At 42.2% G+C, this 24785-nt stretch overlaps 1 protein-coding gene across 1 annotated transcript in view; it reads left to right on the top strand.

Moving 5' to 3' along the window:
• tenm1 (teneurin transmembrane protein 1) overlaps positions 1 to 24785 on the top strand; it is a 332218-nt gene that overhangs the window by 20254 nt on the left and 287179 nt on the right. The window contains exons 2-3 of the mRNA XM_015052017.1: positions 14244 to 14515; positions 22789 to 23121. Coding sequence (XP_014907503.1) covers positions 14299 to 14515; positions 22789 to 23121 — 550 coding nt within the window. The 5' untranslated portion in view covers positions 14244 to 14298. The remainder of the gene's footprint in view (positions 1 to 14243; positions 14516 to 22788; positions 23122 to 24785) is intronic.

The raw sequence follows: 24785 nt of genomic DNA, 5'->3' as shown, positions 1-24785 counted from the left end.
TTTTTTTTTTTTTTTTTTTTTTTTTTTTCTAGCTGCGGTACACGAGAATGATGAAAAACAGATCTGGAAAATATTCAGAAATGATATTTTTAGTTGACTTGAGGTCAACATCAAAGTTCAAAATGTTCTCTTATCCATCTTTAAGCGACTTCGTAGCGGTGTCTCTATAAACTTAACTAATAACTTGGAAGAAAACACTGTATGAGTTGATGCATAGCATAATGCAGCATGCTAATCATAAAATTAATGCTAATGTTAGCATGCTAACGCTGATGTCAGATAGTTGTCTAAATGACACAGTTAAAGCACTAAAAAAAAATAAAATAAAATAAAAGTGTTATTGGTGTCTGGACAAAACTTGCTATCATTAAGTTGCAATTAGCGGGAACCACACCTCACCTAGCAGCGCCAGCTGAGCCCAGCCCATCACCTAATAGCGACCCAACTGGAGCTCTGCTCATTTCATTCTTTGAAACTGGTTTTGCTACTGTACAATGGCTGCTGGAAATGAGAAGTGTTTTGTTGTTGGCTGCAAGAAATGTCCATGCACATTCTCCAAATCAAGGTGGACACAGCTGCTTAGCTTCATTTTACTTTTTATTGTCAGACAGTGACCCAACCACATTGCCATAGATAATTCTAGTTTGCACAAATTGTGCAAACTTATTATCTGGAAAGTTAATGTGTGGAATATTAACGGCAGGGTTTACCACCAGACTTCGAGTGGAAGAAAGTTCTGTCCCTGCTGAATCAGCAGATTAAAACTTTCTCCCATTCTTAGCTGGACACCTAGGAAGAGCGAGGATGATGTCGCATAACGGGGATGTCCTGTCAGTTTCTGAAACTAGTAAAGGCGCACCAGGGGTCAGTCCAACCCATCCAGGTTGGCGGTCTGGACGCCTTCTGGGACTGTGGGTGGGTTGACTTACCTTTAAGAAACCCCTTCTTGCATCCTTGGCGGCTAAGTTTTAGGGTTACTACTGTGCATCTGTCTGCAGCCATTTTCACATGTGTAAAGCCCTAAAACTGCTTGTCCTAGACGAAGCTCAAATTAGGCAAAACTGACCAGAATCTGTGAATGATTTTTAAAATTTTTTTGCAGAGAATGTAATGAACATGTTTTGCATAGTCCAGAAACATGTCCTACGTTGTTCAAGGAAGCATAATAGTTCTCCTTCTTGTTTTAGTCAGTCGGTAGTGGAGATGATTTCAGAATATAAATAAATTGCATCACGAAAAAAGCTGCAGCTCTAAAATACAACTTTTCGGTATGAGAAATTAAACAGTTTGTTCCCTCCCAGTGGTAATATCCTACATATTAACTGAAAGTTGTATTTAGCTACAGCAGTAGATCTTACTTCTCTGAGTGAATGCAGTGCGACAAAAAAAACCCCCGAAAAACCAAACTGGATATAAATCAGATTTGTGTAGTAAAATGAAATGAAATGTGAGTGTTATGAAGACAAATGGTGTTAATTTAAAATGTGTTTTCTGCCAGAAATGGCAGTAATAATGCTGTCGCTCACCTTCCATGTGCATTCTGGTGGATGATGCTAATATATTTCTTTACGCAACAGGCAAGTGGTGCCTGATAATGAAGTGCCTTGCCACGCAAGTAGCGTTTTGTAACATAGGAAAACCTGGCTTTACTTACCCACTAGGAGTAGACGAAATGGAAACAAAAATTTATTGCAGCATTTAGAAAAATTGTAAATTAATCAGTTTTTGTCTCTTTGGCTACAAATTAATAATTGCATACAGTAATGTCCTTGCAAAGAGAAAGATAAGCCTACTTCACTTTACAAATTAAATTAACTAGTGCGGTCTTCATTCTATTTTAAAATGTTAACATCCCTGGATGCTTTCAAAAGAGATAAAATAGTACAGTAGCAAAAGTATTCCAATCGTAATATTTGATGGTTTGCAAACACGATCAATTAAAGTTCCTATTGTTTTCATCAGAGAAAGAATAATTATTGTAATGGCAATAATGTTTTTCTTTTTGTGGTACAGAAGAAACTTTGACGTCAAAAAGGTTTTGGTGTTCTGCAAAGTGAATAACTTTAAACCCTTTTTCACTTTTGAAAAGTTGGTAAATAAATATATTTGGTGTATTTTGTCACACAACAAAGCGCCTGCACACAAAAAAACACGCTTGACTTTTTATGATCATGTCCAATATGTCTTTATGAATAAGTTACATTCAGGTTTCTTTCTTTTTTCTTTTTTCTTTTTTTTTAAATCAGCCAATAAAATGATTTATTTAGCAACACAAAACTCACAAAATTTACACTGTAGATCCCGGCACTAAACGAGTTCATCTATTTCCTGCTGACTGGTAAATAGCCTCATGTGTATCATCAGTAATATTCATAGCTCTACTTTCTCCAGACGATCATGAATTATTAACTCTCAGAAAAGATGAATTGCTTCAAAATGGTTGTTGATGCATCTCTGCTAGAAGCCGTGTGTTACACAATGGAGTGCGTTAATGTTCAAAAGTTCAAAATGTGTTTCACCGCACCGCCCAGGAACCTTAGTGTTTTAAAATTTAATACCGGGGCTTGATTCAGCCATGAACTTTGGGGACTACATCAAGCATGTGCACCATTGACCAAATTAACTTCATGTTATGAAGACATGCCTTCGTGTTTTTACACCCTCAAAATTTCACTGTATTTTCTGTGAAATTACAGTTTCATGCGATGAGACTGACACAGATTGGAAAATAATTCACACCTTTGGAAATCTTGACAAATAAAGATGGTTGTCGGGTCACTGCATTCAACCAGAAGTCAATGCAAGAGGTTTGTTAGAGAAGATTTGAGATTAAACGGAGTTATGAATGTCGAGTGACTCGGCAAACAGTGAAGTTTAGGGCAGCGCCTGTCTCAATGCCTCGAGTTTTGAATGTACGGTACGATGGCGCACGATTCAGTGCATCAGTTAAACATTGAAAATGTATGAGACAACAGTAAATCAATCAAGACATGGCTGTCCACTTAAACTGAGAGGCCAAGAAGGGAGAGATTTAACCAGGAAAGTGGCCGAGAAACCCACGGCAGCTTTGGAGGAGCTGCAACAATCAACACTTTGGATGGTAGGATCTGTCACAAGGTCAAACACTCGTTGGGCTCTCCATAAATCCCTTTAGGGAAGATGTAGCTGTAATGATTCCTTGAATGAATTCGAGTATCTCGATTATTAAAATTCCTCGGGGAAAATGTATCTGCCTCGACGCTTCGTTAAATTATGTTTTATTATTTAGCGCACACCGCGATCCGGCCGGGTGAGTAATCGTGTTGGGCAGCGCTCTCGATGAAAGAGTTGGCAGCATAACGTCCAATTTTCAGTGTTTTTAATCGTTTTTCCGGGGACAAATAAGCCTCCTGAAATTGACTGGTGCAATGTTAGGAGTACGAACAACTCTCAATCTCTCTCATCTGATTACTCGATTAATCTTAAGAATAATCGATGGAGTATTTGTATAAAGGTACGTAGGTTAGAAGAGAGGAAAATGTAACTTTTCACGTCTGGCAGAGAAATAACACTGATTTCATCATCTGCATGATGAAACGTGGTGGTGACCACACCATGCAGTGAGGGTTCATAGTGCTAAACATGGGGCAATCTTGGTATGTTGAAATCTTCCCATAAAAAAAGAGCCTTGGACAAAGGTTGACCTCCCAGCTCTCCAAGCTATTTTGCAAAGAAATGTCAATTTCTAAAAAGCTGGTTGAGACAGAAAAAGATTTCCAGCTGTCACTGTGGCAAACGGTATAAATGTCTACAAAGTATTAATTTGTTTCTGTTTGTAAAGTAGTTTGAAAAGCACATGTCAGTTTCCTTCCACTTTAGCAAACAGGCATGTGATTTTTGTTGGTCAGCTACACAAAATTGCACGATAATACTTTTGACATTTTTGGTTGTGGCCTGACAAAAAGAACTTTATATCCTCTTCTGATTGCCAGCCAGGATGCCATGCCAAAACAACACAGAGAACAATGATTGGAGAACAGAAGAAGAAGAAGAAGAACCCCCCACCATATCTACTTCCCTTAGAAAAAACCATGACAGCACAGTGCAACCAATTTTCGAATAAAGCTGAGCTAATACAAGTCTGCTGCAGATGTAGCGATCCTGAAATCCCAAACGTTACAGCTGCTGCACCGCGTGACGGGCCGAGCCGATGTGCTCCCAGGAGGAGTCGTTCTCAATATGCTCACATATTGTTTTTCTTTTAATGTTGTTACAGGACACAATGATTCGCCTGAGATGCAACAAAATGAGGGATGCAAATTTTGTAAGGGACGTGCACATTGCCGTTTTGCTTAACAAATTTTCTTTGAAAGGTTAAAAAAAAAAAAGCAAAGCTTCCAGTGGAATATAGGGTACTGGATAAATAGAGAAACAATGCAAGGTATATATATATATGTGTGATGCTGAAAGGAGAAAAGTGCCTAAAATGACTCTCTGCTACTTCCTAACAACAAATACGTTTTACAATGGGCGCTATTGATTTCAAGCTTATATGATTTGTTTATCTTGAAAATTGCTACGGCTCTTTTCACCGATACCTGAGCGGAAAGCCTTCGGGCTACGAGAAACAATGCTCAGATATCCAGCGGCTCCATATTAGATCTTCGCCACACTTCAGAGTTCTTATCAGAGAGCGCGCCAACCCGCGTGTCACCGCCCGGAGGCGCATGCGCATCGGACAGGCGCGTGAACGTGATGCATTCAGGCGGCTGCGTGCCTCAGTGTCCTTCGGTTCATTGAGGCACGAGTGAGAAATAAGGTGAAGTATGGGATAGGTTTTCTTTGTTGTTGTTGTTGTTGTTTTTTTTTATTGGACTATAACAAAAAGTCCCCGTCCTTGAACGTTAAACGCTGTTTTGGCTTCCGTCAAAGATGACAAGCATCTCTTTGCGACGGCGTAGATGGAAGATTAGCCCACTTAACTCTCAGAAATCAATCCGCCATGCAGCTCAGGCGCTCCTTGTGGATCTTTTCAGGCGCTCCTCTGCAGGGCTAATGTTCTTTCCTCACTCATTTCACTGTAATCAACAACTTCATAAAGGGGGGACGCGCAGGAAGGAAGTAACTGTCTGAATCGCTAATCGCCAAATCCAATTTCTGGAATCAATGGCATTGATTAGTCAATTAATTTAGCATCCACAATGCAGCCAGCTCTGCTTTGGGTATTTTGGGAAGGGTTTTAGTGGTCGAATGCATTATTGAGAGAGGCTTTTTACCAAGAAGTGGCTGATGCAGAGAGCTTAGGAGGCTGTCACTCATGGAGTTAAGCTTTATTTGCGGAGCTAGTTAGTGTGAGCAGCCTTCCGGTCCTGCAGTGTGAGGGCCGACGTCTGTTTATTTTACAGGAGAGGCGGAATATCAGTTGTGTTGAACGAGGCTTTGCCTCGTCAAGAATATTGATTAAGCAGCTTTGAGCCTCGTGTTTTGTGTGATCAAATGTCCGCACATCCCTGCAGGTTGATGTTTGGGGCGTCGGATGTAAACACAGGACCTCTTTGGAGGTTTGTGTTTCTGCCATTAATGGTAAAAAGATTAAAAGTTATAGTAATGCTGCTGCTTTGACTTGAAGTCCTTTATATGAGATTCGTGGAGAAATGCTTGATAAGCTGCCTTTCAGCCATTTGGTCAGCAGCGCACTGCTAGGGTTGTGTTTGCAGGTTGTCTAGGTTTGAATATATGACTAACACTTAATAATTGCTTAACGACGTTATTAATTAAACTAGGTTCTTGAGTCAAAATGACTAAGTCAGGCCAACACTTGGTTTTCAGAAAACAGTCTGACTTATATCTGCCTGATAAGGGTTAGGTTTTAAATTAATAGATGAAGATATAAGTCCAACACTGTTAACTGAACAGCAATATACTACACGAGCTATTATTTCAGAAAGGTCACAATATGCTTAAGTCCTTTTTTGTTTTTTGCCAAAAGTGATTTTTTTTTGCCAAAATCATCTTTTGGCAAAAAAAAAAAAAAAAAAAAGACATAAGCCATTAATATAGGAGGGTGACAATATGGACATCTCTCAAATATATCGCCTGATTTTCTTTGTTTAAACTAAATTTGGTCAGTAAGTAAAAAATAAAAATCTTTTTCTGACCATCCAGTTAATCAGTTAGCTCTCAAGTTGGTTGCTTTTGTAGCTTTGACTATAGTCAAAACTATAAGGAAATGAGTAGGCTAATAAAGATGTTGCTGGGTTACTAAAGTGTTAAAGGAGCTTGTTTGGTGAGCTGTAGAGAAATGAAAACCCAGTCCTGACAGTCTGATGGCAAAAGATTTATGATTTGTGAGAACGCCACAGCTGGACTCCGTTGTTAGCTGCTAACAGCTGTAAAGATGGCCTCTGCATTCAAACTCCCTATTGATGCTAAGCTAAACTCGTAATGGTTCAGCTGATCAAACATAATCTGGGTAATTCCTCACTAAACAGAAATGATCTAAAAAGCATTTTGAGGTCACTGAAACATTTATGTAAGTGTCAAAACACACAAATCGAGGAACTGAATAGCATCATGTGTGGAGTAAAGACTAGGTTTAGATTATTCAGCAGTACTTAGAATTTTTAAAGCACATTTCATGAGATTTGTGAAATTTGTATCTGTAAAAAAACTGCAAATATCCCAGGCAGAGCAGGTGTTTTTCCAAAAATATCCCTATAATCTAGTTTGGTCATGCTTTGTGTACTACATTTGTTGCTATGCCTCTAACTTATAGCGTTATGTCATGGCGTTTATGTAAGAGTATAACACTGAGGGAATCTCAAGTTGGACCATGCCGTGTGTGTGTGTGTGTGTGTGTGTGTGTGTGTGTGTGTGTGTGTGTGTGTTTTTTTTTCCTGTTGTTGTTGTTTACTACTCAGCCTACTGGGGAATCGGCAGAGGGATTTAGATCACAGAGCAGCAGAGGTGGATATCATGAATAGAAAGTGGTATTCTGCTAAGACGCAGCAGGAAAAGGGCCGTACCGTGTAGTCAAGGTCTGACAGAAAGTAAGTTTTACCTGCAGTTAAGACATATATATTTATATACATATATAAAAAAATGTCCTTTGAAAAGTTTAAGGCGAGCGATTCCTTCGCTCTCGGCCACACTCAGAGGCCATGAATACTGTAGGCCCTTATGGATTTCTCCACGCCACTCAGGCATGCAGTGCCGATGTGGGATTTGAGCCGTGTCCACTATAAATAGTCAAATGGTCCAGGATGGTTTCCCGGCCCACTGACAGCTCCCTGACAGGACCTGATCTGCTCTGTGAAGGGACACACAGACTCCATTTCCTGCTTTTCAGTCATGCTCTCGCTCTGAAGGGAGCGAGGACACAATGAGGACTGCTCATGGTCCCACCTCTCTGCGGCTCGCGCTGCAAACGCGCATTAACCTGCCGAGAGAAAGGATGAAGGCACGCCGTGCGGCGAGGACGCGGCAGGAGGAGCGCAGGAAAGCAAACGTCGGTGCAATACTGTCTCCGCTGCGAGGCCCAGTAAAGGCTGTTGATTCCCCGCGGCATGTGGGCGTTCAAGTGTGTTGTTTTTTGTTGTTTTTTTTTTCAGGAACTGTGAAACGCTATAAGTATGTGTAGGCGCAAGGGCAGTGCCTGTGTGTCGGTCTGCGGCTGATTGTCAGCGTTTCGTCTCTGAAGCCTCGCCGGTATGCAGCGTTGTGCTCCAGGCCGGCATGTTTTAAAGTGTGTGTATGTGTGTGTGTGTGTGTGGGGGGGGGGGGGGAAACAAGCAACAGTACGTGTTCTGCTGGTAAACTCGGTATTAGCAACAAGAGATTTCAGGCTTGGTCAGCTATGAAAGCACAACTACGTGACAAGAGTGCCGCCGCCGCCCACAGATATAGCGCGCCCTTATCCACTAATTAAAACTCTCTATCACTCCATGTCTCACTTGGCAATCTCTCTATCCTTCAATTCCCCCAATTTTCTCTGCGAGATCCTTCCACCTCTCATTATCTATCCATCACTCTCCGCATCCCCGGTTGGCGTTCAGGCCTCCCTGTTTCTCGGCAGTCGCTGCGGGGTGCCAGTAGGTGGCGTTGTGTTTCATGGCGTTTCGGGCGTTCGTAGGCATAACAGGGTCCTGTGGGTCCTTCAGGGCCTTTTCGTCACAGTAGTCCCTGTCACATGCCTGAGGAGTCACGGCAGTGCTAACGAGTGGAAGTGGAAGTTTCTTAAGCCCTGTCTCTCCCGTGCCGTACACACACACACACACACACACACACACACACACCATACACACTCTCACTCCAGGACAGGCGTCTTCCTCTGACAGCTCATTGTTTACTCCCGTAGGACCTGTAGCCTGGATCTGCATCTGTAGCTGGAAACTGTGCTGCTGTTCTCATCCGATGATTAAGCCATTGCTCCAGGAGACAAAAAGACAAAAAAAACAAACAAAAAAAAACAAAAACAAAAACGAATCAAACCTGCGAGCTACAATGGGGATTGTCACGATTTGACTTTCGAAGTATCTGCTGTGATAAGTTTGAGCTGCGACGTGAACGCGTTTCTTTAGGGGTCTCATCGTCATTCTGCCAGCTCGCGCCGCGTCTTTAGAAAGTGGAATTTTTTTCCTCCTCTCTGCGCAAACAAGCTCCGAGGGGGGGAAAGGAGCGTAAAAGGCCAGAGCTAACAAAGAAAGTGTCTCCCATTTTGCTGGTGTCTCTCTTGGCTCTTATGAAAATAAGATGCTCCCTGCATGGTGGAAATGCATTTGTAATCCTTGAACTATACTGTATCAATAATCTGAGAAGCTAATATTGTCGGATGGCATTCCGCTCTCCCCATCCGCCTTGTTTATTTACCCATGTGAAACTCAATTTCTCTGCCTCTGTCTGGCTCCAATCCTCTCTGTGCCTCGCTCTTTTCCCTCCCCTCTCCGCCTCCTCTCTCTCTCTCACCCTCTCTCTCTGTTCCTTTTTCTCTCTCTCCTCTTGTTCGTCATGATTTGAGCTCAATCGCATGAGATATTGGGGAATGGAAATCGGTTTTGACTCGTCCTTGTGGTTCTCGGCGGATGCGCGCAACGATCTCTGCTGAGTTGTTTGTGTTTATGGTGGATATCTGAGGGGCCCCGCCCCTCTGGAGATGACTCGGAGTGCAAATCCTGTTTAAAGGCAACTGTGTATGCGAGTCTTCATCGCTTCCTCTAAGCAGATTTGCACAAAAAAAAAAAATAGAAAAAAGAAAAAATAGCGCCTTGGCCCACAGTTGCACAGTTTGAATAAATAAATGGATAGGAAATGGGGGGATCAAGCGGGTGAAGGGTCCCATTAGATATTATTGCGTCTGTGTAGCCATGGATTATCACTCCCGTCCTGTTGTGTGTTTGGCTGAATGTGTGTGTGTGTGTGTGTGTGTGTGTGGAAGAGAGAAAAAGAGAGAGGGAGGGTTTGAAACGAAACAAAAAGGGTTAGTTGGAGACGAGGAAGGGGATCACGATGTAATGCGATGCATGTGTTGCACTCAGTGTTGTCACTCTGTATTAATGTTAAACTGAGTGCTGAAGAGTTCATTACACAGTGATTAATTATTGATTAGAAATGAATTAGGGATGAAAACCCGCAATGGCATGTACGTACATTGTCAATGCACACAAGCGCTTACTGTTAATCCATTTGTAGCACAAATAAAGTCCCACTCATTTGTTTAGCTTTATAACCATGAGATGTGCCTACATTGTATTTAGAAGCAGAGGCAGGTGGATTCCCAAGGGGGGCGCTGTCGGAAAATTCAGCAGTAAATACCAAGCTATGTATGAACATTAATGTGTGAAAACGAGACAAGTCAAGATTTACCCTGTATATGTAGCTTTTACCTCTAAGTTTCTAAAAGTTTCTAAAGGGTAAAGTGTCCCAATTCTTTTTGTAGCAACAGAGGTTCTCAGAATAGATTTTATAGCTCTTAAAGATTGAAAATGTCCAGGTCAGACTTGGAGGTGAAGGTATTTCAATGATCAATCCATCTGGAAGCTCCAGATGGATTTCTGGCCTAAAGTGCTGTTGGAGAAGTCCAGTCCAGTTGTTTGTGGAAATGGAAGAAGACTTTATTGGAGTAACTGATATACAACCACAGCAGTATGAACCTGAACAAACAGCTGGACGTCCAGGATCAAGTGAAAACTATTTAGATTTGAATTATCATGATCATGATGAATATAATTTCTGTCCTGGTAATATTTGTTAATTAAGTGCTTAACTGGTTCTGCTTCTTCAGCTGTAGCTAATCGACGGCATCGTTGATAGCCGGTATGTGAGGTATTTCTCTAAGAAGTGGTTGCTGCTCCGGGGGTCACCCAAGTTTGGACAAGATTTTTTGCACAGAAACTTGTGCATCCAAATCTGATTGAATTTTTTTTTATCTTTTTGTCTGAGAAATGAAACTCCAGTAGTAACTTCTGGCCTGTTAGAGCAATTAATTGCTATGCATTCATCGAAAATGCAGGTAATACCCAAGTGGTTTTGTCAATATTTAATAAGAAAAGAAAAAGTATAATTTTTTTCTTTTAAAATTTTACAAGCATGTTTTGTGATAATTTTTTTTTTCCCCATTTTTCATCCGATGTTAGATTAAAAACACTTCTCCGTTCTGCTTTTAATATGTGTATTATTTTGGTATACGAACAAAATGGTAATTAGTGGTTCCAAAAAGTCATTTGAGTATTTGTGTTTTTATTCTGGTAACAATGCAGCACTATTTCTCCCTCCAGTTTTGTTTGCTCAGGTGAACTGGACAAGAAATCAAACTAAAACCACTGGTATGGATCAAACCAGTGGTTAACACATTTATGGTTGGAATCCCAGTGGGAGCAGCAAGTGTAGATTCTCACAAATCCTGCACTTGCATTTCCTAAAGAACTTTAAGGAAATAAAAAAATGACAAAAAATAATCTGACTTTCACCATAAACAATAGACGTAATTATATACTTAAAACCTGTTATTTTGTAAATTGTTATTTGGCAGTACATAATCAAAAAACAGAATCAGAGCTAATTTAGGTTTTAAATCATATATAAACTATATTAAAATCGATTTAGGACTTCCTGATGTTTTGCATCGTTTTCCTGCAGTCGTCTTATCTGGCTTTTTGCACTGTCCAAAAATATCCATGTCAGCTTAATTGACTGCTGGAAGTTGCCTTAGGTACAGGTGTGTGTGTGTGTGTGTGTGTGTGTGTGTGTGTGTGTGTGTGTGTGTGTGTTGCCCTGTGATGGATTGACAACCTTTCCAAGGTGTACCCCGCCGCTCAGCCAGTGAGTGTGGAAAATAGCCACCGGCAGACCTGCGACCGTAAACGGATAAGTCGGTATCGTCAGTCTTTTACATGGACAGATGGATATTTCATAGGAATACCTAAAGTCGAATTAAATGCATCGAATGGATTACAAGTGAGATTGTATTGTTGTTTTTCTCCAACAGAAAATACATTTAGTAAATGAAAGTCACTGTTGAGTATATTTTTTGTGAAATGTAAATTCACAGTCGAGTCGCTGGATCCTACAGCAGCGTCCCAGTTTAAGCAGCAAACATTTAGTTCAAACTCAACAACCTTTTCATCAATACAGTGGTGTAGAATCAATCTTGACGATATTTATTGTACATACAATTTTTTTTTTTATGATTTTGACAAAACAATTGTTAGCTGCTGTTGGTGATGTCTCGACACAAGCAGCAAGGCTCTTGCTCATCTTCCCCCAAGTCAACTCCCCGTACACCATGTACTCCATTGCTTAACATGCACATAAAAAAATGATGAGTGACATAATACAGGAGGGCTTTGAGCTTCCCTGTATTAAAAATTAATTCTGAAACAGTGCTAATTTTTCCAACATCCTCCAATGTTTCCAGTTCCGTTCCCGTTTGTTTTCTATTGCGAGGCGAGCCAAATCCGAGCTCCGTCACCCTCTGCACGCTCCGGTCTGGGCCGCGGTGTTTTGCTCAGGTGGCGCACGCTGACTTTGTCCCAGAGAATGCTCATGTGACTTGTTTGAAGTGAGCTTGGCTCTAAAAAAAAGAAAAAAAAAAGAAAAAAGAAACACAATCGCCAGATTTTGACATCAAACCCAAGAATCAAGCCCCCTAATGGGCACCCCACTGTGGGCAAGAATTAGGTGGAATAACCCCTGCTAGGAGGCTTACTTCTCTAAATGCACGGGTCTCTGAGGAGGAGATGGAGGGTGGAAAGTGTTGAGGCTAGGAAGGGCACGCAGAGCAAATGCGAAATTGAACAAAAGAAAGGAGATGGTTTGTTTTGGTATGGCACACGTCTTTATGCAAACAAAACGACATGCAAGCAACGTGTTCTGATAACGCTCGGTATATGAGCGCCTGTGATGATGTGGTGGTGGAGGGGAGACTGTGTGTCCTTGTGCAGCGTTGCACGCTTTCATTCTTGCGTGTAAGAGGGTGGCAGACAAAAAAAGAAAGAGGGCCTCTGTGGAGACAGACAGCAGTCAGTGCCTGCAGCAAGCTCAGAGCTCACAGGCTAATGTATACTTGCACCACGCCGTACCAGAGAGAAGGTGACACCAGTCAATCCCGTTTTGACAGGGCAGCTGAGATAATAGCTGGCTTTGATTCCTTGCAATAACTCCTGCCAATCAAAATGAAAGGCATCGTGATTGCAGGGAAACCACAAGTGTCCGTCGTAAAAGGCCGTACTGTATCCGTTACGGTGTGGGGCTAACATAATTGCCCCGCTAAATTTGCTTTTGTGTTTGCAGTCTTTTGTTGTGCTTCGTGCTGTCATTAAAATCAAGGCCAAACACTGAATGGAGCAGGCAGACAAGTGTGGAACATTTACAGATTATTCATGTCATGACGAGGCCTGCGGCCGGGCGGGGCTGAGATGAAGATGCAAACGATTTGGTCCATATTCTGACAGTTTGCTGTCGAGGGTCAGTGGGCGGTCTGGACGTGTGCGCAGGTGTCTTCACGTGGCGGAAGAGGAGGCGGGGGAGGAGGGTGAGCGCAAGGCCAGGGGAAGGAGCCCCTCAGGTGGAATAAAAGCATTACTGCAGTGGTAGAAAGGTCAGCTGTAAACTTGTATCAGACTAGTGGTGATCACCCTGTGCTGCAGATCTCTGAGGTATTGAGCAGGCACGCTCTAATGGCTTTGATATATGGACTACAGGACTCCCTGAAGAGGTCAATACCATAGCACTTTGTCTCTATGAGCAATGACCCTCTCAAGCTCCATTTAGAAGCTTTATAACTGCAGGAAATAGGCTGGAAAGGCCTCGAATGGGGCACGGTGAAAGGGAACTAATATGAATGAAGTATTTTCTAATCACTCCTTCTATGCCCTAATCATAGTCCCAATCAATCATTAGTTACGGCGTTATAAGAGCACGATGGTGGACATTATCAGAAGTAGATTTTGACGTGATTGAGAGGCGCACAGGCGAATGTGAGCGGTACAGTAAAAGAGTTGATTTATCAGCCTTCATTTTGGGAGACCAATGACACTGAAAAGACTGTTGTCAAAAAGTATTCCATCACCACTTCACGGCGATGGTGAACTGCAGTGTTTAATGAGAGTGACAGACCTGGAGCTCGGTGACGAATTCGATGATTTATCTGGGGCCTGTGAATGGTTGCCTGTAAGAGAGAGATAAAGCTTAGAGTTATTAGTGCAAGCGGTGGCCGCGACTGGCAGAACACTAAACCTCGTTTGATTTAAGTCGGTTTTCCTTTGAACACATGAAGGTAGAGAGGCTGCCGTGCCTCCCGTTTGCGCATTGATTAGGTGGTAACCTTTGGTGTGTAGTATGAAAGGAGATACATACTGCGTATAAATGCTTGCGGTAATTGGAGTCTACAGGTGCTGTTCCCATGTGTTCAATAACAGAATTACTGTGCTATTTTTTTTTCTTTCTGTCTGTACAATCCTCTGCACTTCGTTTTCTTACCCAATCTTCATTGATCCTAATTTCCAAACGCTGGATGTCTACGGTCGTTTTCATCGCTGTTGAAGTCTTACTTTAGAGAGACAAAAAAATCAGGCTGAATATTTGACATTTCCAGCCAGTAGATCATGTCTAAATTTAACAAAGACACTTGGTTAGCCAATTTGGTCTCCTTTTAGCCGATCTGCAGGCTTTTTTGTGGACATCCTTACGCTTTTCATAAAAGCCAGTGTTGTATTTTCTGTGTCTGTTTGCTTTCCTTTCCTTCTCATCCACCATTCTTGCCTTTTCAGAGTGTGCTCTCTGCGCCGTGGCTTTGCTGAGTGACTAAGTGGAGCCCTATGAGCCATGGAGGAGATGGACAGCAAACCCTACCAGCCACTGTCTAAGGGCCGCCATGAAATGGAGATGTCCTACACCAGCTCGTCCGACGAGAGCGAGGATGGCCGTACTCATCATCGCTCCTACACTTCCCGAGAAACTCTGCCAGACTACACGCACGAGCTTCGCCTCACCCTTTCTTCTCACCGTGACAGACAGAGCAACTACAGCCAACCCCAACCAGGTAGTTGACAAATTGTGAACAAAATCTCAGCACAGTTTTGTTACCAGTATCAAGGAACACTGGAGGGCTCCGCGTGGTCGAGCCGAACTGACGAAATCAGTTCTCATAGTCCAAAAATCACGCCATTTTGTTCTTGGCCTTATGTCGTGTTATGTCACAACCCCCATGGGGAACTTTTGATTTCACGGATGGTATTTTTACGTGGAAAACAGCACTCATTAACTTCCATAGAGCTGCTGTTCTATCTGTGCCAGGTAGGATGTATCGTCGGGTAGCGCAGATGTTCAGAACATGGGTTTTTCAGTCAGAGAGCAGATTTTGTTCACAGAACCATGTGCTGAAATATTTAACTCCCCCCTGCTCAGTACTGGTCCAATGCAGAGGGAAATGGTTCACCATTGACTTCCGATCTTTATTTTTTTTGTGTGAAAAATGAAATGAGTTTTCATTTTTGAAATAGTTTTCCAGCCCGTCGATCATTATTTCTGACGGACGAGACGACAAACTAGTGAACTCAACAGTGATTCCTCTCTGCAGTGATTGCTGTTGTAAACCAAACAATACGAAACATCATGTCGTACAGCGCAGCGGGACGGAGAGCTCGGCCAGGTGTGTCTCGTGGACCTTGAAAGGTCTGTGAGGAAATGAACATCCGAAAATCACGCGACCATGCTGGGTCCTCATGACTTTAATAAAACTATGGTTATGATAAAAGGCAAAATGTTGTCACCCATTAAGGGGATGCATTTGCTGTCTTGGTGTCTGCAATCTTTATGTGAAATTATGTGTCAACTTGGGATGATCAAAAAGGCCCAGTTCATCAAACAAATAAATATTTTACTATTGATTATGGTGTATATCTTCATCAAAATACCAATTCATTTCACAGCCATAGTGTCTAGTAACTTCCATTGATAAACTTTAGTTTATTTAGTTTACATACTTCACTCCAAAGGACGTTTTCTTTCAGGAATTAGAACAAACTTAGAATCCAGAGGAACTCACCTTACTACCTTAGATCAACATTATCAGAACAAGAAGCCAGACGAACCCCCTACTGGTTCATGAATTGCGGACCACTTATTCTTAAACACGGGGAACTAACGTAGTTTTACTTTTTCTTCTTTTGCTCTTTCCTTAGGTTTGTTATTTTGTTTGTATTTCCTTCTAATTCATGCGAAGCATTTGAATTGCCTTGTTGCTGGAAATGTGTTGTATAGATAAAACTACCTACCTTCCTACCTCCACTACCCAAACCATACGGCTGGGTTTGTTTACTTCAACTTCCTGAAAGAAAACCACTGGAACACTTTTCTGTAGCTTACAAAAAGACAAACTTGAACTAACTTATGGTCACAAATAGCATGAATAGTTAAGGTATGGAAACTGAATAACTGTTATTAGGATAACACTTATTTAATGTGTTCACAAGCTTTTTGCAGCGTGCCTTTCAAGCAACAACATGCTCACCAACGGGGTCGAAACTAACTGATTAATCAGCTAATTCATTAAAAAGATGAAATACTGCATTCGTTATGTATTGAAAACAACCACTTGATATAAAATAAAATCATATTACGATACCTATTTTTACTTTAATTAATATTACAGGTGCAACCTCCTGCTGACCCGTGGCTAATGACATACGGTGCATATTGGCAGACACGCGTAGCATGCCGCACTCAGAGGTCCCTGAAAGGACCTGTGTGAATTACTTATTACAGTCCACCATGAGCCAGAAGGACAGTCGGAGGCAGCCAATTACCTCTTCTCCACGGAGGTGATATTTCTCTCCCACAGCTAAACTAGGTCAACCCCGAACCTCTCTGGCCTCACCTGGGGTGGAACACCACCCTTCATTACACGCACACTCCCAGATGGACACAGCCTGACAAAAGGCACACACTCCGGCTGACGCGAGCGCGCCAAAAGATTTCTCCCGGCCGCTTGACGGGAGGAGAAATAGGCCAACGCGCGTTGTGATGGATGGGCTGTATGCAGGTCAGGCGAGGTGTTAAGAGAGAAATCGCACCTTGTAGGGAGAAGTCTGTCTTTCTCGCGCGGCTCGCCGTGATCAATAGACGCTTTCCCGTGCTCTCCCCAGCCCCCTGCCATCTCGTAGGAGCCTTCCCAACAACTGGCTAACAAGTAGCAATAAACATTCATAACAGACTCAACTCCCGAGTAGTAAGTCGCCGCCGGGGTCCCGCGGTTTGAATGCCACCTGCGAGGGATTTTGACGCGATGCTCGTGACACGGCAGCTCCGTGGAGGCCATTTGCATCGTGCTTCAATATCTAAAAAGGGGACCGTGTTGTCAGAAAGCACTTGCTTTCTGCGGTGCCTTCCCAACCTTTCCGGTTCTATAACAAACATCATCTCCAACTATCAGTGTCATATGGTGAGGTGTAGAAGGACCCCCAAAGCAGCCCTTTTAAATGTCAATGGCAGCCAGTTCTGCGCAGCACATCTGTTCATCTTTGGGCGTCGGAGTTATATATAGTCTACCATATCCATGTAACCAACTGTTAAGGAGGGGGATTGTTGCCTCCAGTGACATTTTTAATGGATTACAGTGTTCCTGACAAAGATCAGCCAAATCCTCCCTCCTCTAATTCCCCACCTCTGCTCTTCATATTTCCCTTCATCTCTTAAACCGACACATCTTGTTCTCTCCTCCTCTCTCGTTTTCCAGATGTTTATTTTTCCGAACACGGTGATTTACCCCCCCTCGCTCCAGCCCCGTATCACCTTTTCCTTTCCTGCATTGCACCTGTCTCTGCTGAGCCTGTTTGCAGAAGAGAAATAGTGTTGATAGATGGACTGATAAAGAGCTCGATCCACATCCTCCTGATTGTTTCACGCTGCATTCGGAGGAGCCAGCCAAAATAATGAGGTTTTTTGTTAGCTTATTAAATTAATTAGCTGTATAAATTAATCAATTCGCACTGTTTAATATTCTGTCTACAAAAGCAAGAATCTGTTGCAGTCTAAATGTTTAAATTATTCAAAAATAAGCTGCCATACAGCGGTTTAATCGTTTGGGCATGTATGGAAATTATATCACCCGGTTAAACTCTGATTATGATGGATCATTTCTTATTGTTATAACTCCTCAGCTAATCTCAATCTTTTACTGTCTTTCTCAACCCAGTAGAGCACTTATTGGGATGTTGGTGAATTGTGAATTAATGCATTTACTTTGGAGCATAAAACCCTGTTTGTTGTTGGTTACGAAATCGTTCTGCTCTGCTCAGAGATATATGCTGCAGAAACGTTTCTTGCTCTCTGTACAACATTTAACTTCAGACCCCACAGCGCATCGGAGACGTTTTGTCCACAAATATAAATTATTTCAAATCATCGAGAGGTCATCAGCAGTTTCTAAACGCATAATATATTTTTATAATATCTTATTTACCTCCCAAATATGAATTTATCTGTATTTGAGTAATTATGTAAACATTATGATCTACAGCTTTCGCTTCGTAGCTCACGGTCCGGTTTGTAGGAAAACTTCTACTGCATCGAAAAGGTTCAAACTGCAAAGCCACAGAGAAGAAAAGAGTAAAGTTTAAGGTTAAAACAAGACTCTTTACGTCACACTGTAAACTCACAACATTGATATATTTGTATTGTTTACTGTCCATGATGTTGAGACATCAAACATCTTGCTTTAAGTTTAACCTCATGCCGAAAAACGTCGGCCGTTGATGTCGACCCAGGCACCATCCTCTGTAAAAAGCGAAGGTGGCGACGGTCTCTCTCCAGACACCCTACTGGAGTACACCTGAATGTCCTGATCAGGAACAAGGCAGCACAGATGAGTCCAACAGGATCTGGGAACACTAATACCCAGAATGCGGATATAGTTCTTGCTTTGGAGGGACAGCATAGGTTTAGAGAGCATCACTGGCAACCTTGGATGTCCAAAGCATCCCCAGCTAAAAGCCTGGGTATTCCAATAACCCCCTGCAATAAAGTTTCTTAAAGAAACTTTTCTTTAACATGTAAATTGGCTGTCAACTGTGATCCATTAACATTTGAAACACACTTTTAGATTGGGGCCACTCTGTGGCAAACTTGATCTATAAGCAATAATAACTAACTTGAAGGCAACAATGGCCAGTCGCCCAGAGAGCTCGTCTTATTACAGCGCCACTCTGACGTTTTAAGAAGTTGAATTGTAGGAGTTTCACTTTGAATAAACCAGAATAAACAGATTGTGCTCTCAACTTTTTAATGGCTTTCTGGTCTTTAGGAACTCTGGCCCATCGTAACGTTTATGCCAAAATAGAAGTATTTCTCATTCAAGAAGTGGGAAGAGGAAGGATCGGTGCTAAGCAAGCATTGGCCAGGGTTTGCCACCAAAAAATAAAAAAATTAAAAATCAGCCACCTTCCTGTGAGCAAGTGGTTAAGTAAGTGTGAAGTAGCAGGCAGGCTCTCGAGCGCAGCCATCCCATAGGTGTTACACACTTTTCACTGTACTCCAATCTTTGCAGTGACGCATTATTGACAAAACAAATTTCTTCATCTCACTGACTCTGAACTAAAACAGCAAAATGAAAGCTTATGAAAAACTGTACCTGCACGCAAGAATCTGCAAAACACCCCATGGGACACGGTTCCGGCAGCCGGGTTTGCCTCTGAGCCTCTGCAGAGAGAAGGAAGTGGAGCAGCAACCGAGAGAAAACCACAAATTCATTTTGCCACTTAGAGTTTTTTCTACGACTAATCATCCATCCATCCGTGTGTAACTGGATCCTTTCTGCGTTGTACTGGATTTATTGAATAATTAGGCCGGGACACGGTTTTTCCTTGAAATCGGTGGTTCCCAGGTTTATTCTGATGAGAACAACAAAACAGAAAACAACCATGTTATCGGCCGCCAAGTCCTCTCCCACAGGACAAACTTGACAAAAGGGCAGGGCTTCAGGGGCGCAAACAATTTAACAGCAATACCACAGAAGAAGAAATAAAGAGAAAGGGCTCCTGATCTTAAAGTCACACGGTTATAACAATGGCGGCGTTTTCTAAGGAGTTTACAGTCAGGTTAAAGAACAATCCGAATAGCAATAACAACAAAAAAAGACATGTTGTGTGTTTATAGCAAAATAGAAATACAACCCGGTTATATATGCACACAATAAATATGCTAAACACAATATTATGCACCACTATTTCAAATTTATTTTGAAGATCCTGCGGATTCAGTGTGAACTCAGAAATCTGAAATCTTTTTCAAATGCTGACTTATAAAATTGGGAATTGTTACATGTTGCAGAATCAAACAATTTCATTGGACCTCTGAGGATGTGTGTCCAAAACACACCGGTAGCACAGTACTGCTCTGATTAATTAACATGTTCCTTTAGTGCTTGGATGCATAAAATGGAGGAAAGACATTCATGATCCATGTTGTGTTGGTCCATCTTTTGGTGCTAAAACAGCCCAACCATTGCAGTGCTCCAGGCCTTTAACTGGACCACTGCGGGAGTTGTGTTGGCGAAAAAAACAGACCCTAAGATTTTAGTACTAGATCCTTTAAGTCCTGCAAATTGGATTGATGTTTTTCTTTTGCTTACGCACAGATGCTGGACTGGGTCATGATTTTGGTTTTAGATGCCAAATTTTACGCCTCAAACTTGTTAAGCTTCCTAAACCTGTTTTGAACCACTTTTCTTTTCTTTTTTCTATTTTTTTGCAGAGCATAGTCCTTCTTATAAAACAGTCCGCAATTATTAGTGAATATAATTTCCAAGAAAGAGTTCACATGATCTGCAGCAGTTCTTTGGTAGCTAGTTTGCATCAAAGTAAGCACACATATTATTGGCAGGACTCAATGTTTCATTCCCCAAAGCATCAGACCACCTGTACCGCCTTTTTGTTTATTCCCCCCCCCTGACCCCTCCATAATGCACCCTGGTACCATGTGTTCCAAAATGACATGCAGTCATCCACAAGATGAAAAAGAAGACATGATTCATCAGACCAAGCGAACTTCTTCCGGCACTCTGTGTTCCAGCTCTGATGCTTTGATAGGTGGACAGCATGGACCCACCGATTAATCTGCCGTTCTTCAGCTGCCCTTATGCAACACACTGTTGTGTACTGCATATTCGGAGACCTGTTTTAATAAAAGCCAGCTTTGGTTTCCTCAATAATTTAAGCTACGGTGGCTCATCTGTTGGAAGAAAACCACATGGGCTAAGCTTTCACTCCCAAGGTGCATTGATGGGCCAGATTGTGAGCCAGTCATCTCAATCTGGCCATTGTCAAACTTGTTAGCGTCCTTCCGTTTAGCCACTTTTTCCTGTTTCTAACTCATTAGATTTAAAGTTGTTAGTTAGATGTAATCGGTTCCATGAGAATTCGCTTTACCTGTTTAGGTGTGTAATATGGTGTGTATTATTATCAGTTTGTATTGCATTTAGCCTGTTAAACTGGGAGCAGCATTTAGCAAATCCCTTTACTTTTCAGACTTGGGACCGGAACTAAATTGGGTTGGACAGCGTTCCCAGATCAGAGTTCAGGACTCCACAGTAAAATGAATGCAACATTAACACGTTGGTAAAAAATAAAATGCACCAGCATTTCATGATATATTCATTATAGGAGATTATAGTGGGTATGTTAGGCTGTAAACATCGATTCATTTTCATCTGTTTCAACTCTTTTTTTGAACTCGTTCAGGTCAAGTGGAAATTCTCCGAGATCTTCAGACGTCGCACTGTGGCAATTTTACAAAGTGGACTTATTTAAAGAAAAAAAAAATGTTCCATTTACAAGTTCTTTATTTCTGGATTCTGGGCAAATGTAAAGTTAAAGAGACTGTTCCGAGAGCTAATCAAACTTAGTCTTTAATTAAGAATAGATTAACATACCAAAATGGAAAATTGCTATGTGTAAAACTCGAGATCCTTTTTCAGAGCACTGCACTTATCTTTTTCACATTACAGCCTCGCTATTACAGGGTACAATATCAGCCAAATTGTTTTGGCAGTTACTTAAAACAAATACAACACTCAGCAAAAGAAGTGTAATGTATAAATAGCTTTTTTTTTCTTTTTTTTTTCTAGCTGAAGTGCCAGTAGCAGCTTGTTGTAATAGCATGAAATGGGCCGTTATTTAAAGGACCGATTCCCCCCTCTAATCACCCTCTGAAAATCCTGTTACATTATAAATATGCTTCGCACCAAAATGGCGAGAAGACTTTTTTTTTTTTTTTTTTAGTTTGCAGTCCATCCGTGTTTGTTGCTACTGGGAAATAGCCAATTTGCTCCTGAAGTGCCCTCTTGCAGCCAATTTGGGCTAAACAGAGGTGTAGCGGTGACCAATCTTAGGCGATTTAATACCAGCAGAACAGTATGGGAGCTACAGTTGGTCTTGACCCCATCAAACACGCGCGGCGGGAAGCACCACCGGTCAGTGGAGTGGTCAGTGGGACTGCAGACCCTTATTGAAACGCCGTGGTTCATCTTCCGAGGGCCTGACCCGACTCACGCATTAGCGGCGGGAAACCTTTCTCCTTTCCGGAGATCTCACCGGAGCCTGTTGGCTTTCATCTGTATAGATTTCAATTTATCCATCGCCTTCTTCAAAATCACATCAGTTCCATCACTTCCCACTTATGCATTCTAAATAGAAAACTCAGAGAGTAAGGAAGAAAATTTACTCAACTGCTTCTACAGGGAAAAAAAAAAAAAGAAAGAAGAAGAAGTCAGCGCTCAATTGAATTGAATCGAATTGAAGTGTAACTAGAGGACTAACACAGTATATCTGATGTTCTCAGATAACAGGTTGATGCCTGAGATTGGAGGGCGTTCTAATACCTGAAAGTGTATGAGGCTCAATTTTTCCCTCAGTCTGAGTCAATATTAATAAGGTTTGATCTTTATCTGATCTCTTCACCCCACCAAGGAGAATATAGATGAGATCAGTGCTCTGTTTGAGCAGCGGTTCGATACATCTCAAGCTCAATAACACACATCAGGCAGCCAGAACAGGATATGGCTCCGTTGAAAATGCTTAAGAAAGATTGTGGGTGGCATTTTGATTGAGATTTCAACTCCAAAAGAAAAGAAAAAGGAAAAAGGGAAAAAAAAAAACTTAATAAATGCCTACTCAAATAGGATCATGTCTCTCCACATGACTTTGGAGTAACGGACACCATGATCGGCTTACTCTGGCAGCCAAGTCAAATAGAAACGCACGCCGTGCTAGAGCCTGCAGAGCTTGATCTCAATCTGCATGTCCCCTCTGTCTCTTCCAGATTTAGACTTCTGCAAAGCTGGGCAGATAAGGAGCCCCGACTACCACATCCATCAGCAGCAACCGCAGCAGCAACCGCGGCAGCATCAGGAAGAGGAGGAGGAAGCACTGTGCACCGGGCCGGCGGCTCACGTCCACAGTCGCGGCTACTCGCTCGGCGTCGGGTCCGACGTGGACACGGAGCCGGAGGTGGACCCGTCTCCCGCTCACGGCCTGCAGCACATGTGGATGCGCGGCCTCAAGTCCGAGCAGAGCTCCTGCCTGACCAGCCGCGCCAACTCGGCCCTCTCCCTCACCGACACGGAGCACGACAGGAAGTCTGAGCCCGACAACGGTGAGTGCAGAGCGCGTTAGAAACAACGGTGCAGATGGGGGGTTAACAGGATGTGGAGGAATACCGAGGGTTTCAAAAGCTTGGGTGTAAAGCTGACAAAAGGTACAGTTGAGAAGCCAAAGGAAAAGCCGATGTGTGCAGCATTGTTGCAGAGCATTGCCCTTTTCCCATCTGTACATGTGCGATCCTGGAACGTTAAATCATTTCGGTTTTGGTCACATTTTGTTTACGGAGTTTTAAGTTACAGCTACGACACAGTTGTAAATTGTTTTCTACCAGTTGTCAGTTGTACCGGTAGAAAACAAGATGTCATAAGACGAGATATTGCAAAAATGAAAACACTGCACTTCTCTTCAAAGTGAATTTTATCTTAAAAACAATCACTTTCTAATACCGCTCAAGTGTAAGTGTAAGATATTAAGTTATGGCAAAGAAGGCGAGTGCTTTGTTGCTGTGTCTGTAGATTAGACTCACATTTACTTCACAGGAGTTCGTGACATTTCCTGTTGTGATGACACATCTGCTATTAAAGCTCTTTTTAACAAAGGCATTGTGACGAAACCAACACTGTTTTGCAGTTTGTCTCGGAACATGTTGTGATTTCTAATCAGAGTGACCAGACCCGCTTTGGCAAACCGCTAGCTGCTAGAAACTGGAGAAAGACCTGCTATATTTCATTGACCTCATTTTAAAAAAATGTTTCAAACCCATACAAATTTAGCATCAAAACATTTCTGCAACTTAAACTCACTATTCCTGGCTTTCTTAAATTATCGGCTGATTTTCGAAACCCGAGAGATGATAAAAAGTTCGGGAGATCTCTCAAGACGTCTCGAGACGAAGAGCTGAGAGTAAACAAAACATGGCCGACTGAGAGGAAGCAGTCGGCCATGCTTCCTCTCATCCACAAATATCAACTTGTGGATGATATTTAAGAGAAAACAAACACAAAAACACCCTTCCAGCGTCTACTATCTACTGCGCCGTGGCTGTTGCTTTGTCTTTTATTTTAGATTCGCTCTGTGGTTCCGTCACCTCGCTTTCTAATTGGCTGGACACGCCGTTCAACAGACTGTGTGCTCGGTTGTCCTCATGGGACGCCACACACGCTGCGACGTTGGACCAGGTCAAGCCATCATGCTGAATAGTCCCAATTTTAGACCGGTTGGCGTCCTGACATCCTTCCGCTTGGACTGGATCACTTTTAACACACGGCTGGAATATCTATTGAGTTTATCTTAAAGGCCGCCCCAGTAACTGAGGCATCCTTAAGATCGTGGGGAAGGAACAGTGGGACAAAAATGGGTATAAAAGTCTTGTTGTGGGAATCAGGGAATAAATTCCAGATACAATAAGTTGTTTACTGGTTCCGATGTCATGTTCAGTCGCTCTTCCCCTTTGGAGTGCAGCTAAAATCGGATGCCACAAGGTCCCTCAACGGTGAAGTGGCACAATATTTCTCATATTTCACAATATGTTGCCTCTTTTCATGAGCTGAGTGTGTTTTTATGAAGGATGACGTTTGAAGCCTGTGAAAGAGTCAGACAACTTCTGTCGTTCGTATTCCCTGCAGTCTCATTATGATAATATAGAATTTCCTGCAAGGGAAATGCAACAACACACACAAAAAAAAAAAAAAAAAAAAAAAACGTAACAAAAAAACA

Source organism: Poecilia latipinna, unplaced genomic scaffold (genome assembly GCF_001443285.1).
Source record: "Poecilia latipinna isolate Pla-1442-1.1 unplaced genomic scaffold, P_latipinna-1.0 Scaffold1081, whole genome shotgun sequence".
NCBI classification, from domain to species: domain Eukaryota; kingdom Metazoa; phylum Chordata; class Actinopteri; order Cyprinodontiformes; family Poeciliidae; genus Poecilia; species Poecilia latipinna.
This window is presented reverse-complemented; position numbering and strand designations above follow the sequence as displayed.